At 36.9% G+C, this 16360-nt stretch overlaps 1 protein-coding gene across 2 annotated transcripts in view; it reads left to right on the top strand.

The window, feature by feature from the left end:
• The window catches only part of ELOVL4 (ELOVL fatty acid elongase 4), a 33719-nt gene extending 17738 nt beyond the window's left edge, over nucleotides 1-15981 (top strand). For both annotated transcript variants that reach the window (XM_068183912.1, XM_068183913.1), the window contains exons 2-6: nucleotides 2208-2395; nucleotides 5440-5520; nucleotides 12043-12214; nucleotides 14431-14558; nucleotides 15066-15981. In XM_068183912.1, coding sequence (XP_068040013.1) covers nucleotides 2208-2395; nucleotides 5440-5520; nucleotides 12043-12214; nucleotides 14431-14558; nucleotides 15066-15341 — 845 coding nt within the window. In that variant the 3' untranslated portion in view covers nucleotides 15342-15981. The remainder of the gene's footprint in view (nucleotides 1-2207; nucleotides 2396-5439; nucleotides 5521-12042; nucleotides 12215-14430; nucleotides 14559-15065) is intronic.
• Nucleotides 15982-16360: the final 379 nt, after the last annotated feature.

The raw sequence follows: 16360 nt of genomic DNA, 5'->3' as shown, positions 1-16360 counted from the left end.
TTCTCATTATCCTCTTTGTATTCCTTATTGCAAGAAACCTGGGAAAGCAACAGTGTTGTTTGCCTCACCTGCTCTTAACTCTTTGTACATTACAGTGAAGAGAGATCTGGATTTGATTAAAGCATGTCACTCTTTGGCTATTCCCAGAGCTGTCTCTTAACTGACACCTTTTTTCTTGTTTCATGGTGAGTCCTTGCCTATTACTTGGTACCAGGTAGATGATGAGATTCTCTTCTTTTTGTGTTTTTTTTTTTTCCTTTTTTTTTCCTTGGTGTTTTTTTTTTTGTTTTTTTTTGGTTTTTTTTTTTTTTTTGTTATTTTTTGTTTTTAAATTCAGATTGGTAATCACTAAAGGCAAGAAAAAACTAAATTGTAAAGGATATAAGAGTGTAATAATTGCAATGCAGTAGTGATTTCAACTTTGGTAGGTGGTATTTGGTATTCTCGGTGGTTTCAGGAGCTTGACGAAAAGTTAAGTAGTAGCTGTCTTCTCTCACTCTGTTCAGGTCCTCTTTAATTGCCTGTGTTTCTACAGCTGATTTATTTGATTTTTTTGACACTCCTCCCTGTTGTCCTTGCCCTGTCTTGCCCTTGGCTTCTTTTGGTGGCTGTGGCTACACGGCTGAATCCCATCATTCCAGCAGCATCAGTGTCCTTTCTTGAAGTTTCCATACATTAAGATGAATTTTCTCTTCTGGTATTGACAGCCATAATGGAAGCAGTTAGGCTTCTCTTTCTGCTTTTCAATTTCTTTTTAGGCTTCCTAGCACAATTGAGCAATGTGCAGCTCAATTATTATTAAATCATCTACAAGTAAGAATAATCTGTGTTCTTCATTTCCTGTTTCCCTGGATCACAGTACTTGTTTTTATTAGAAATAGAGGGCCTCATGAAATTTGTTCCTAAAATTAGGTTATAATTTATGGTCTTAAGTACAACAAAGGAAACAAGAAAGAAGTGTGGGAGAAGTAATGACAGCAGGGTTCTGTACTTTCCTCATTTTCTTGATAAGAAGGGTTTTCTAACTTGCTGGTTCTATGCCTGGGATCAGGAATTAATGTGTAGTATAGGGATTTTTCATGGTCTTTGACTTACACTTCTTTAAAAAAAAAAATGTCCTCTAGGTAAATCTCTGCCCAGCTGCATTTGTGAGTTTTCCCACACTTGACTGAAGGCAGATGTTTCAGATGTTTGAGCTTCCCAAGGAGCCCTGTGATTTAATTTCCATGGGAACTGTAACTGGCCTAAGCATCAGGAAAAGAATCCAGTTAGTATCATAGAGCTGTGCAGTATCTGAAGTTCTGATAGTTATGAAGTAGTAACCTTTTGTCTCTTGCTACAGCTTGATATTAGCCTTCAGGGCAGGGGGGGACATGTGACACATGGGACAACACAGGCACTAAGTAAGGAGGTGTCTTTGCAATCTCACTTCTGTCCTCTAGCAGAGCTATCTTCTAATCCTAGATGTCACTGGTTCATCAGGCTAACACTGCATTTTTCATACTGATCTAGAACTTAATATAGCATATTCTCAGCTCTGAAATATATGTAATGTAACTGGATCCTGTGAGTGACTGAAGGAAACTATAAATAAAACCTTTGTTTCCCATATGGCAGCACAGATTGACTAGAACCATCCCTTTAGAACTCTTTTATTTGGTTGTTTTCTGGTTATACTGTTAGTGTTCTGTCTGAAACATGAGACTGACCTACATCAAGTAGCAAAGATTATCATCATACAACCTGTATAAAATTGATAGGAGACTTCTAGTGCCAAATTTTAAACTAATAAAAGCTACTGGTTTTATCAGTATTTTGCCCAATTCATGTATCTTTCATTTGCAGTGGTGAAGAATATTTGGTTATACTGCCACTGCAGTCATTATTCATCAGAAGCAAAATTCGTTTGGGGGATTAGTGAGTTGATTGGTGGTTGGGCTCATGTGATTCTGTTTGCTTTATTGTTTTGGATTGTAGAACTGAACAACAGAGCTTGAATGACATAATGAATCTCTTTGTGATATAGTGGGGTTTTTTTTAAATATTTTCTTTAACCTTCCTAGGAAGAATGAGTGCATTGTGTTTCTACTATCTGATGCAGCTATTCCAGGAGAAAATAATACTTAACAAATTCAATGCTTAAAGTGATGATGGAATGTATTTTATTCAGACCTTGTTGACTCCTTCTGTTTGCTTCACTCCCCCAGACAAACGTGTTGATGATTGGCCCTTGATGCAGTCTCCATTTCCAACACTGACTATAAGCACTATTTATCTCCTCACTGTCTGGCTGGGCCCCAAATGGATGAAGACGAGAGAGCCCTTCCAGTTACGCTTCCTCTTGGTTGTTTACAACTTTGGAATGGTTCTACTCAACTTCTTCATTTTCAAAGAGGTGTGTATGCCCTCTTGCAAGAGGGAATTCTTACTGAGGTTTGAGGGTCTCAAAATGAAAATGATGTTGCGTATTCTTGATGTCTATTGAGAGTGAATGTTTTGCGCAGACTTTTAAAGATGAGTTTGCCTTTGAGGTGAGTATTTCTATAAATAGGTAGTTTCTGTTTGAGAATAATTGCACTAAATGAGTCAATAGAGAGAATTTGTGTTTGAGGTATTCCAAGTTCTTATTAGATTTGTATTAGTCTAAATATTGGAGAGACTAAAATCTGTAGATTTAACACCCTTAACTGATACTTTTTTTTCATCTTAATAATCCTAAAGGGTGTCAGAATGTATCTTGTTAAAAATTGAGCTATTTATACTTTCAATGTGTTTATAATATTTAGAAATTCAGTGTTGCTGCATTTTTCCTTTGTTGGATTTTTCTGGACAGAGGGAATGAATAGTAACACTGCAGTGGATCAGCTGTGTAGCAGTAGCTAACTGGGATTACTTAACAGTTTGGTAATTATTATTCAAGGATAGCTGCACAGAAAATGGCTGATGTTAAGTTTATGCTGCTGTGACTGCTCATGGGGATCAGGAGTTGTCTTCCTGGGAGACCTCTGATCATAGATTTTCAAAGTCTATTTCCAGAAGTAAGCAAATGAACGGAGCAGTTAAAATTACAGCGTTGCAGAACTATCTGGTCTGTTCTGTACTTTTGCCAGGAAAAAATGGCATATCTGATGATTATTTGCATTTTAACCCTTTCCCAAAGCTCCTAGCATAAAATCATTAATCATAAAATGATTTCAGCCTCACTATAAGACATGGTTTAGTAAAATTTTAGCCATCACACCTTAGTCATCATTTTGTCTAAACTGTTTTCTTGGACTACTCAACAAAGTAGTGTGACAGGTACAAAAGAATTTAATGGTGACATGAAAGGATAATTGAAGGAAGAGATTAAATCCAATCATCTTGGCAAGCTAAAACTGAAACTCCTGAAATTAGTTCTGCAGTGTTACTGCAATGCCTGTCTTTTTCAGATATTCTTTTAAACTTGTTTGTTTCATCCATAAGCTGAATTATACCAAACTTGCAGTCAAATAATATTAAGACCTATGTTCCTTATAGGATATGTGTTTGTAGCATTTCCAAGTCACTGAATTAACATAAAAATGAGTGGGACTGTAAATACCTATTTGTTGCTGATATGCTGAAAGCTCATAACTTTATACACGGGGGTTCTAATTTCCTCCTCTCTCCTAGTGGTAGGTTGTTATTCAGTGGATGTTGAGGCAATGGATACAGCACTTCCAGCAAGTGTCTTTTCTTGATTGTAGAGACTGATAGGAGGAAGGTGTTCAAGTTTCAGTTGTTCCCTGTAACAAGGCAATTTCTGCTTCCAAAGTTTACAATACCACTGTGCCACTATTGTAATTCACACAAGTTTAATGTAATTGTCTTGAGTAAAATCATACTGTTTGTTTGTATTTCGTGAGTGTTTGTAAAGTTTTCAGACATTGCTAAAACCAGAATTTTAATGTGAAACACCTTTAAAAGTTACTTAAATAAATATCTTGATGGCAAGCTCTTTTGTTCATCTGTGGTAGTTTATGTTAGATAGTAAGTCATAAAGCATAATGCAAGACTCATATGCTGAATTCAAATTTGCGTCCAAATTTGGAGCAAATTTTGCTCAGAACATGCAGAAGTCACAATGGAATAGACCCTATTTTGCCACAGAATCATGACTTTCTTATTCTACTTCAGGGCAGTCTGGTGAAGTCAATTTACTGCCTTTTACCAAGGGAACTTTGGTTGAGTTGTCCAGTAGGTCACGGTAGAGACGGGTTGGTTTCTGTAACAGTGCAAACTAAACTTTCCCTGCTCTTCTCTATTAGTACTGGATGTGCTTCTGCCCATGTGGGGCCACACTGAAGTTCCAGTTAGTTACAGTAGTTTGTAAATGGACTTAGATGATGCAGAAGTAGTTCAGTTTCTTTTCTAGGATAATTTCTGTGGGCAATTCTTTCATTTACCTCCTTTAACATATGTGCAGCAAACAAGTCCAGAGGTTCACAAAGTTTTGTATGTTGTAAATAAGATGGAAGTCAGGTTAATGGTAAGAGTAGTCAGTGCCTGACCATGACAGGTTTTTTTGAAATCTTTTTCTATCCCCCCAATTTATGTCTGCCCCACTGCTCTTTCTCTTTGATCCTTAATAGAGCGGGATTACTTGGCTTTAAACATTCTTGGATCATAATATTTATGAATGCCAAGATTAGAAGTGTTACTTGAACTTTGTACTGCTCTAGAAAAGTGTACTTCTTTCCAATGGGAACTTGTTCAAATGTCAATTTTATCTTCTCCTGTCCAGGTTTTTGCAACATGCTTAGTTTGGAGAGGCCCTACAGAAGCACTTCAACTGCTTTAGGCCATTTTTGTTGGCACAAAATGGGGAACTTTTCTCCATCCCTTTTCCCTCACTGTGTTTAGTGGGTATTCAGCTTTGGCTGTTCAAAGTGTGGGGGGGGGAGGTTCTGGATTTTGATTATTATACTATGCTAAGAATTGTACATCCAAATTATTAGGTTCTGGATTTTGATTATTATACTATGCTAAGAATTGTACATCCCTGTCTCTTGAATAGTGTTCTCCTGAATCCATACTGGGAATAGCATTTCTGACAATTGTAGTGAAAGCAATTAGGTATTTTCTGTTTCTGAAGAAGCCATCAGAAAGAATATTTGTGTCTGAACAGCTTAAGGTCATACTAGAATTTGTTGTACAAGACTCTAATTATCTGGGCCGATACATGTAGGAGAAAATGAGTACTTTCTTTTAAATTTATAAGAAAAAAATAAATAGTCTGTAACAATAGGTTGTTAGTACTAAATATTGTCTTTCTTCAATAGTATTCTCAGGACCAATAAGAATATTTTAAGTATTTCTGTTCCAGTAAGTGTGATGTAGCAAGAAATTTGCTGATAATTTCTATAAATGAGCTTTATGTATTATATTTCCCCTCATGTATTGCTTTAATATTTTCAGTTGTTCTTGTCATCAAGAGCTCGAGGGTACAGCTATGTCTGCCAGACTGTGGATTATTCAGATAATGTTTATGAAGTTAGGGTGAGTATTTCTTTTTTGTATTTGTATATGAATGTGTGTAATATATAGCACTACGTGATGGTTTAAGCCTTTTCTGAAAAAGTGTTTCCACAGCTACTGTCAGCAGTGATTGTATCCCGTTACATACTCACAGGCCACTTCAGGTTTGACTACATCATACATAGCAGGTTTAATCAAAATGCATCAGCTTATTTGTGCTAACTTGCATCTGACTGCTACAAGTAAGGGGAATCTTGAAGATACCATCCTTGGCTTCATCCACAGTTGTACAACCCAGGGTAAACTTTGTGTACATCCTTTGCTTCTTACATTTGCTGAAGTTTGGGATACCACCAGTAAAGGTGGTGTGTTCTAGCTAGATCAAAGCAAGTGAGATTTGTCATCTTATCTTGTGGTTGCACTTCACCCATACTGGTGTGGCAACTCTTTGTCTCCTTTACCCATGTTTGGCTTTATGAGGTCTTGCTGGCATTTGGCAAATGTCTTATCAGTACATTTCGTTGTATTATCTTAGATTTCGAATATCTGGGTTTTGGAAAACATCCAAACTAAAAGCAAAGTGCAGTTCCTCGTTCATTTTCCTAATGCTGTTGATTAGCTCACGTACTAAACCTTATCTTCCAGTAGAGCTGACACTAGAGAATCTCTCAGCTGTTCTTGCAAGTTTCATGTACAGATTAGGACATGTTCCTGAAAATGCAGTGGAAATATATGTTATGTTTATAGTAGTTTGAAAAATGTTTGTCTGTGAGGTGGCTGTTCATGGACAGGTTAGTCAAAAGCTTGTGAACGTGGCAGGGGTGGTAGTGAGAACAAAACGTTTGAGTCTTACACCTCATTTATAATGGCTGATATTGCAGAACAGCTCTGTGTGTAGGTTTTTATTCACCTTTTTGTAGCTACCAATCTTTCACCTTTGCCAATACAGTGCTCTCACTATGTCAGTCACAAGAATGATGCTGTTAAAAATTGTTTAAAAAAAACGAGATCTAGCAGAGTATAGCAAGTGCTTGACAGGTTTGGGTTTTTTAATAGATAAGCAAAACAGAATGCCCTTGTACTTAGCTGAATGTCATTGAGGACTGTTGTGGTATAAATGGGAAGAATTTTTATATTAGCTAAATACAAGCAGTCCTCTGTTTCATAGCCTCCCTTTTAGGTGCATTTGTTTTTGGGAGGCAGTGGAGAGGTCAGACTTGCTCAAAAAATTATCATCCATTTTGTTTGTAATGACAAGCACAGCATTATTACACAATGAAATAAGGCAAAATGACCTGAAGAATGTATTTATATCTGGACTATATAATATGTCCAGATAGGAAGGATTGCTCTAGCAATATATATTATTTTGACTTCCTGACTTTTTTCTTATTTTTTAAAATTTTATAAAATTCTTTCCCAGATTTGTGGGTTTGCATAAAACTTATCCCTGAAGTTTAAGTTGCAGCATGAGTTCAGTTTGCAACCGAGGGAGTTGAGGAACGAGGGAAAATGGAGTCCTCTCAAGTTATTGCAGGAAGTGTATAGTATGTTATCAGTCAAGATTCTTATCTTGATCATTTTCTGGTGATTCTTTTTAAATTAATTCTCAGTTTAGGTAAATAAGTTGCAAATAAAAAATTATACTTTCCACAAGTGTGTTTTGCCGAAGTGAGAATTCTTGGATACATGTCTGTCCTGCTTTACAGTATATCATGCTATGGATTTAGAAGGTGTGCTGTTTTGTGACACTGTCAGACGGAAAAAAAAAACCCCAAAAATCCAAACTTCATCAAGATTTCATTCACTATCATCTTTCATAATACAAACCTGCAAAAGCAATTTTAAAATTTTTTTGCAGTTTTGAGTATGGAATCCATGAGCATTTTAGCACATCTCTCATGTCCTTTTGTAGATCTAGATACTAAATAGCTAGTATTTATTGGCACCGGGTTTGCTCTGCAGAGGAAAGCTGCACTGCAACAGTAGAATCAGTTACAAATGCAATGACCATATTTGCAAGGGAATGAGTAAATAAATCCTGTATTGCTCAGATAAAGACTGGGACTAGCTCACATGGAAACAGCACTGAGCCCAGAAAGCATTATGGAACATGCTCTGAAAAGCAGAGCTTCATATATGACTTTAATCTGGGGCTTACAAATGTTGAGAAACGTGAAACTAATTGTATATAGTGGTCTAAATGGCAACATAGGAGCCTTGGTAGGGCCCCCGTTTGTGGCTTTTTGGGAATGTGCCGCTGTGATATTGCCATCACATTGAGTGGCCTCCTTTATGTAAAGCTCTTAATCAAAATAAGGGGTCAAGAAACCATCCTTTGTCCTTCAAGAGACTACAGGGAGCTCCCAGAAAAAGTTCCCCCTCAAAAAAAAAAAAAAAAAAAAAAAAGTTTGGCTGTCCTGGATACCTGAGAATATCCTTTTCTGCCTCTCCAACCCACATCATGTATCAAGACAGTTGAGCCAGTGATTTTAAGGGAGCAAATTAAAGGCATGTGGTGGCACTTCCCCTGTACAGTTTAGCAACACAGCAACCTGTGGCTCAGAGACCTCTTAAGTCAGACATAGCCTCTTTGGTCTTGCCAGCTTTTAGGGGGATATTTTCCCATGTATTTGTCTGTATATTTTCTTCAACTTTATATTGATCTTCTGGCTTTCACTGATGGTTAATTGTGTAGGTAATTTACACAAAATGTGAAGAAGCTGGTCCTCCTGCTTACTCTTTTTAACCTACCTACACATGTTAATCTCATTGAGGCTTCCCTGGCTATTCTACAAGAAACAATGGAGTAGGGAGGGATGAAAATTAAATTCCCCAGTTGCTGAAACATTTGCTGAAATAAACTCCTTTGTGAAGGACTTATCTGATAAATGTAGTAGGTAGCCACTGTACTGACTGCTGGCAGGAAGTTGAGTGGTTTTGTTATGAAAAAAAAATGTTCAGAGTATACAAGAAAGAAAAGGGGGAACAAACCTCTTAGAAAGATTTAGAGAGATCTACAGATGTATCTTGCAAAAACATTTTTGGTTATAGCTTAAGAATCAAAATAATAAATGCAAAGGGCTGAGATGTTAAATCCATGCTTTGTAGTACTCCTTTGGGAGCTTCTGTATTTGAAGTGAACAATTTTGTTGCACTGTCTAACTTAATGTATGCTGTTGTCTGCCAGTAGTCATTTCCCCCCTCTGCTTATGTTTGTGAATTCTTGTTTACCAGGTCAAAGTTCATCTATTTTATTAGCATTTCTGAAGAATTGGGAATATGGGGCTGTGTGAATTAGTTCTTATTTTAAGTGTGCTGATTGTAATCATGAAACCAAGCAATGGTTGTTTTCTCTATTGTAATTGTAATCTACGTTGTTAGTATTTATATCTAGAGCTTGAGTGGTTTCCTCTTATGAAAAAGACATAACATACTTCAAACTTCAGTAAACTTGACTTCACAAGTTGTGTAAACAAAATTCTGTAACTGAAAATTCACTATAAAAGCTATTTTAATTTTTCACATTGCTGTAACCTTCCAAGAAGTACCTGTCCCTTCATACCCCTTAATGGATAAAATGTCTCCAACCCAAAATGAGGAAGAATGGTGCAGAAACAGAGTCCAGTCATAAAACAGCCCTACAGTCAAAAACCCTGCAGCAGGCAGAGGACATGGGATTGGACCTCTTGTTGACCCCCTTAATCCTAGGCTGTAATGTAATCTTTTGTGCCATCTGGTGTTTTAACAGACTTAGATTGGTACATATGAAAAATACCAGAAAATATATAGTTGTGACTACTATTGTTCATTACAAGGATGTGCCTTTTTAATGCATGTTTCCTTTTCTTTTCAACTAAATCTTTCTTGCATGCAGTGTCCAAAGGCTAAAGGTTAGGTCATGATTTTTGATGCTTTGCAAAAGAAATCTATTAGTAGCCATCTGCTCCTGACATAGCTTACATATCAGTGTATAGTTTTCCTCTGTTTCTGCCCTTTTCCACTGATTTTATTCATGGCCTCAGGCAAATGACTTGACATTTGTTTCATTTTTTTCTGTAAGCTAATGATGAAAACATCTGTAGAAGTCACTGGAAGTACTGAAATAGATCATCAGTACACAAAACCTATCAGGTTTGAGAGTAAATGGTAGAAAATTTGATGATAGTAACAGAGCAAAGAAGCTGACATGCAAAAGATCTACAGGAACACAAAATCAGCAGGTATAATCCTTCAAAGAATCCTGTTGTTTTCCTTAAGTGATGGGAAGCATTTTGATCAAAAGTTCAGATTATTTTTACCCATGAAGTGTAATTGCTTTCTTCACTAGGTGCAATTCAAAAGAAGAGCAATGAGATGTGTTATGTGACTTGCCCAAGAACGTCTACTGAACTTGTGGCACTTTGGGGATGAGACAGAAGTATTTTTGTAGGATTTTTATATTTTACTCTGTGTCACAGTAAATTGGTTATTTGCTTATTGGCTTATGGACTTATTGTTCCCATATTTTATTAACAAAAATGTCAATTTACTTTATAAAAGATTTTATGGCAGTTTGCTTGTAACTGACCTCATGGTTCTCTGAAAGTTTATTTGAAGGGAGCACCTCCAAAGAGCTGAAGTATTGCAGTGCTGGATTGTTATTTTATGGATATACAGTCCAAAGTGTTTCTTGTTAACTTATGAAATGAAAAGATGCTTATCTTAATTTATGTAAGAGATGCAACTTTAGCAAAGACCTGAAAGAGATGCTGGACTGTTATGCTAACCCACTGGGTGTGAGACAAACCTTGATGTGGGTGTTACTGAATACCTGACTACCTGTCCCAGAGGCAGTACTGGATATTGAGCAATATATACATATGTGTGTATATATATATATGTATATATATATATATATATATATATATATATATATATATGATTCTTGCAGATTGCCTCTGTGTCTGGGAACTCCAAGATCTGTGGGAGTCACTTTTCTGTTATTAAGCCTCTCTCCAGCTTTAGATATTAATATCTCTTCATATAAAAGTAAAAAAACTCTGCCTCCTCTTCCCAAGACGTGAAGTGGGCTAAATCACATCCAGAGAGTGAGAAGGGTGTTCATTAATGGGCGCATAGAAGGCTGCAGTTTGGCATCAGTAAGATGTGCTGTCCCTCTGGGAAGCTGCAGAGCCTGCAATGCAGATATGCAGCACTATTCGCCTATGCTGCATTTTTGCTTCTGCTGTAATTTCTCCTAAACTATTCACCAGACCAACTATGGCTATGACAAACTTAGTCTGTGGAGAGATGCTGTCCTTTCCCATTGGTTTGGAGAGGTGGAGGAAAATACCATGCAGGGCTGTAGCATTGCTCTCTACAGCTCTTTATGATTCCTCTTTATCTCACCTAAAAATATGTGCGTAGTTGGGAAGGGAAGCTACTCTGTCTTAACTCTTTTTTCTTCTGTCTTCCCTGTGGACTGAGGGGGTGGTGGGGTTATTTCACACCATATTAACTTAAGAAAGTCTGGTTTACCATCAACTGAGTCCTGAAAGACAAGGCCAAATTCTTACACATAGTGTGTTGTGACATCGCTCTCCTTGCTGGTGGTACCAATTCCAACTCTTTTTTTTTTCCACTTTCTGTGTGAGTCACCATCTGGTCCCACCCTTGCATAACAAGCTAGATGACTTACAATGCCAAAACTAGACTTGTTGCTATGTTTTGGGATCTGGGAGGGAGTCCCTACCACCACCATACTCCCATATCATAGCATTAGCATATTGCTACACAGAGCTTCTGGGCTTTACTTGCTTTGACAATATCCTAATTTCAGCAGGAAGCCCTGTTTATGTTGCATCCTGGGCAAGATGCACTGTGATGCGTGGATGAGAAAAAGAATCTTGGGTGTGTAGCGCTTCCCTGTTGGGTAGATGGATTATATCTCTTCACTTTGGATGGCTCCTGTGGTCTCTTTTTTTCTACTCCCTGAATGGCAGAGAGCCACTGGGGGAATGCTGCTTTACAGAGGGAGTTCCTGAGAGGACCAGAAGAAGCTGAGGGAATATTGCTATAAGGAATGTGAAATCTGTGCTGCATCTTTTTTTGGTATCTTTCCACCCATATGCCTGTGATACTGCAAGTTTCGCCTTTGCAACTTCATTTTGTTATAATGTTTCTGCCTCATTGTTCTGACTACATCAAAGTGTTGCCCCATTAGAGGGGGGAAGCCCTGTGGCAGACTTCTTCTGCAAAGCTTAGGAGAGAATGTTCCCGTGTTTAACTGGTAAACTGTTCAGATATGGCAAAGCTTTTAACTATATCAGCTCTTTTTTACAGATGTGATTGGTGAGCAGCAGAATAATCTTCTTCCATGTCCAGAATAGATGAAAGGAGTATTATTTTGTTGTTCTCATACTGTCAGATGTTTGACTCCACCTCAACCAAGATTTAGGGAAGGAGGAGATATCCTTCTCTTACAGTAGATAGATGGTGAGAACTTCATTCCATTCAGCTTGGAATCACTAAAACTTACATATTCTCTGTTCTTCATTGCAGATAGCTGCTGCTTTATGGTGGTATTATGTCTCTAAAGGAATCGAATATTTGGATACAGTATTCTTCATCCTGAGGAAGAAATTTAACCAAATTAGTTTCCTTCATGTCTATCACCATTTCACCATGTTCACCTTGTGGTGGATTGGTATTAAGTGGGTTGCAGGTGGACAAGGTGAGTTCCTTTCCTCTCGTATGTTTTTGACTGGGCAGAAGGGAGAATTATTATCGTTTGGGAGCAATAGAAGAAAATCTTATAGACTTGACTTAATACTATACAAAACTGTTTATTAATGCATACAGTCTCCTTCTGTGGGAAACATGGGGGAGGAAAAGATAGCAGGGCAATAATCTAATGAATTGCAAAACTTCTTTTCTTTTTCTCATGGGCATCAATTGCAAGCCTGCAGTTATGCCTTTGAAAGTATCTGTATCTGTGTGAAACAGAAAGATGTATGCACCTTGCTTAACTTTAATTTTTGCAGATACAGAGAGCTGCAAAATCTCATTGTGGGCCACATTCTGTGTGCAAATTTAATGAAGTCAATGGAGATGTTATTTTGGCATTGTATATGAGTTTGAGGTTTGCTTTTATTTTTATAAAGAGGCATGTATAAAATTCTGAAACCTTCCCTTGGAGGTGAGCCAATAAATCTGTCAATTCACTTTTAAAACCTATTCATAATGAGACAAGTCTAAATTCATTATCAGCCTTTTTTCCCCTTTCTTCTTTTCTAAAGCCTCCATCAAATCATTTTATTTTTGTTTATTGCACTTGCCACACCCTTCATTGCCTACACTGTACTCTTGTTCCTGTTGTTTAGCCTTGCCTCTCAAATTGAAAGCTCTGCAGAGCTGAGGGTACAGGGAAAATGCCCTGTTTCCTTTGATGTGTGTTTTGTAGGCTTGCAACACAGAAAATACCATATAGTAAACACAAAATACCATATTATGAACACCAAACTAATACTTTGGGTTTGGTGTTTTGTTTTTTGTTTTTTTTAACCACACTAATACTTACTGCATGGGTGGTTTATGCTCCCATTTACTGTAGACAGTTTGTACTGAGTGGCCACTTACATTACAAGGAAGAAATATATAAATTTAGTGTCTCTGACTACCTTTTAATTTCTCTTATGTAATATGCAGGAAGCAGGTACTCAACCAGATGTTTCATGGTCTTTATTTGCAACTGCACCTATAGAATAAGATTATTGTAGACTGGATGGTTGTTTGTAGTCTTGCATAGAAATTCCCTGGATATCTCAAAAGGCCCACTCCCTTGTTGCCTTTTCAGATTTTTCATGCTAAATATCTGCAGTTTTTAATACAACAGTTAAAACTATTTCCAAATTTTTCCAAGTTTTGTGTTCTAGCACTGCCTCTTAGTTCCTAGAGCCTGCAAAAGGAAAAGCAGCAGTTGCTTTTCTGCATTTATGTAGCACTACTGCATAAATGTGGATAGGTCTGTGTTCTATTTTCTAGTTGATAGCCCATTGCTTACATAGACAGGTCTATTATAAACTAGACCCTATTGCAACGACTGGGGCCAGACCACACGGGCATCTGAGCTGTTTGATGTCGGCAACTGTTGTCTGTATTGCCCTAATCTTATACATTAGAGCATTTTTGAGCCTCTCTGTCAGTGTAAGAATACTTTAACAAGATATAATGTGTTTCTGTTAAATGGCTGCTAATCTTGACAAAGCAAAGAGATCTTAATGCAAATGAAACTGTCAATATGGATCTAATGTGGATCATTCTGGATAATGTTATACTATACACTGACATATTTAAGAATGCTGGATATTTTAAATAAATAAAGAAACTAAAAATGATTAATTTAGACAAACTCACCTGGCAATGCCCTAAAGTTCTTATAAAGAACGAGTCAAGTTTTGCTTTGTACGGGCTTTTTTTGGCCTATTTAATCGGACTTCCATGTGAGTTTCTTGACTTCTTGCTGAGAAGTAAACCTTTTGCATTTAAATACAGTTTAGAAGATTTAAGTTCAGAGCCTGGTACTTTATACTTTACATGTCAAATAAAGCTTTTAATAATCCTTTAGAAAAACAGTTGCAGTTACAGTACAACAACTACTGTGGAATAGATGTCATTTATAAGATTTTTTGTTCAACAAAAATCTTATAAAAAGCTTTGGCATAAGTAGTTACATGGAAGATGTGACATACTACTTGCATTAACATCTGTTTGTGTCAACACATGTTGACAGCCAGGTCTGTGTTATACTATTCAATTTTTTGGGGATGGAATCCTGACATGTCCTGTGCTTTGTAAGTTTTACTATTAAAAAGAATTATACGAGTAATACTAGAAAAGAATCCTCTTTTCCAAAATTACATGATGGTCTCCCCTTCTATTCCTGGACAGCTTTTTTCGGAGCTCAAATGAATGCATTTATTCATGTCATTATGTACATGTATTATGGATTAGCAGCTTGTGGCCCTAAATTTCAAAAATACCTGTGGTGGAAACGATATTTGACCATATTGCAATTGGTAAGTAATTATCCTCCTTTTGGGATAAAAGGTGTTGCCTTTGTGTGGATTTGCATTTGCAGAGCTTTGAATCAGATGCTGCTCCTTCCAAAAGTTCTTCTCTGCCTGACACTCTTCAGTTAGAATACTTTCTGGAGATGGAAGCATTTATTCAACTTTGAAAAAAAATATGCAGCATATATAAGAGTTGTGTGAGTTAAAGCCTAATGCTTCCTTGCTAGTTGTTTCAACTGAGTAACAAAAACATGTTCAAAATGTAGAGAAAATCCAGATCGCTTATTATCTTCTCATTTTCCTGTTTCTGAAAACTGATGCCAGATACTACAATAAATGTGATGCTCCTGGTCAAGCACAGATGTGCCTGCATGAATGTGACAGCCAAATACAGCTTCCCTACCATCTCCCAATTCAGCTGTTTTCATTACTTAATGAATTGGTATAAATTGATGTGCTCAGACCTACAGAATATATCCAGACATTTTTGATTCTATTTTTTCTGTCTTTCAGGTGCAGTTCCATGTGACTATTGGCCACACAGCCTTGTCTATTTATATTGATTGTCCTTTCCCTAAATGGATGCACTGGGGTGTCATTTTCTATGCTGTCACCTTCATTTTCCTGTTTGGTAACTTCTACTATCGGACATATAAGCTGCCCAAGGAACCTGTAAAGAATGGCAAAATAGCAAATGGTGCTGTTGCAAATGGAGTAAGCAAACCAGAAAATAATGCGGTGGTGGAAAATGGAAAAAAGCAGAAAAAGGGAAAAGCAAAAGGAGAATAACTTGATCCAGGCCTTAACCATTGTTGGCAGTGAGGAACCTCCAGTCTGGTTTATAAAAGGAAGAAAAAAACATTATCTGTACCAATTAACCTTAGGTTACTGAAGAGCTAGAACACAGATATTTTCATTATTTATGAAGATTGTTTTAAGAACAACACTAAAGTTGAATTTCTATTGTAATTATGTAATTATCATGCATATGGTCTCTGTGTAAACTTGTAGACTGCTGGTGTTGGTGAATGTAAGGAAGAATTACAGTTGATTCCATGTTTAGCAGTCCAAAAGTTAATACTACAATTGATACAGGCAGTTTTGTTGGCACCCACATTTCTTGGGGGGTGGGGGGATGGGAAGGAAGTAGCATTTGAATATTTGTGCTTTCTTTCCAGAAAACTATTAAATTTCAAATTATGATGTATTATCTAATCAGAATCCGCAACTTTTCTTGCCCTCCTTGGAGAGTACCTTCAGACAAAATATGTGCTGTCAGAACAGTGTTTGATTTTCCAGACATTACTTGATTTAGTTGAGTATCTGTTACAGTTTGGTTTTTGTTTTATTATTTTTTCTTGTGTGGAAATATACCTACCTCTTCATCTGCTGAAAAGAATATTGAGCATTAAATAACTGGTTTCTGAAATACAGAGTCCTCTAATCTAAATATCTGCTAATATTAGTTCAGGAGAACGTGTGTTTCCCTGTGGGAGTAAAAGTGATTTTTGGTGGTATCCTTTGATCAAGTCATCATTTTAATGTAAACTGAAATTTTGGAGTGATACCTTTAATGGAGCCAAATCAAGAGTACATTTTAAGAATGTGTAAATATGAACAAATATATTGGTTGAAGCAAGATGTAAAAATAGGCCTGCTGCTTGTTGTCCATGACCTGCATTAAATCTGTGGCACTGACTGATACTCAAAATGGTAAGATAATGATATGATGGAGAGGAAAGAGCATGTAATTCCATTTAGAAATGTTGTGTGCGTGGGTAGTTGTGCTAACTACAAGACCAACCATC

The sequence above is a fragment of the Anomalospiza imberbis genome, chromosome 3, assembly GCF_031753505.1.
Source record: "Anomalospiza imberbis isolate Cuckoo-Finch-1a 21T00152 chromosome 3, ASM3175350v1, whole genome shotgun sequence".
Classification (NCBI taxonomy): Eukaryota; Metazoa; Chordata; class Aves; order Passeriformes; family Viduidae; genus Anomalospiza; species Anomalospiza imberbis.
The sequence above is the reverse complement of the archived record's forward strand: the minus strand, read 5'-3'. Positions and strand labels throughout refer to the sequence as shown.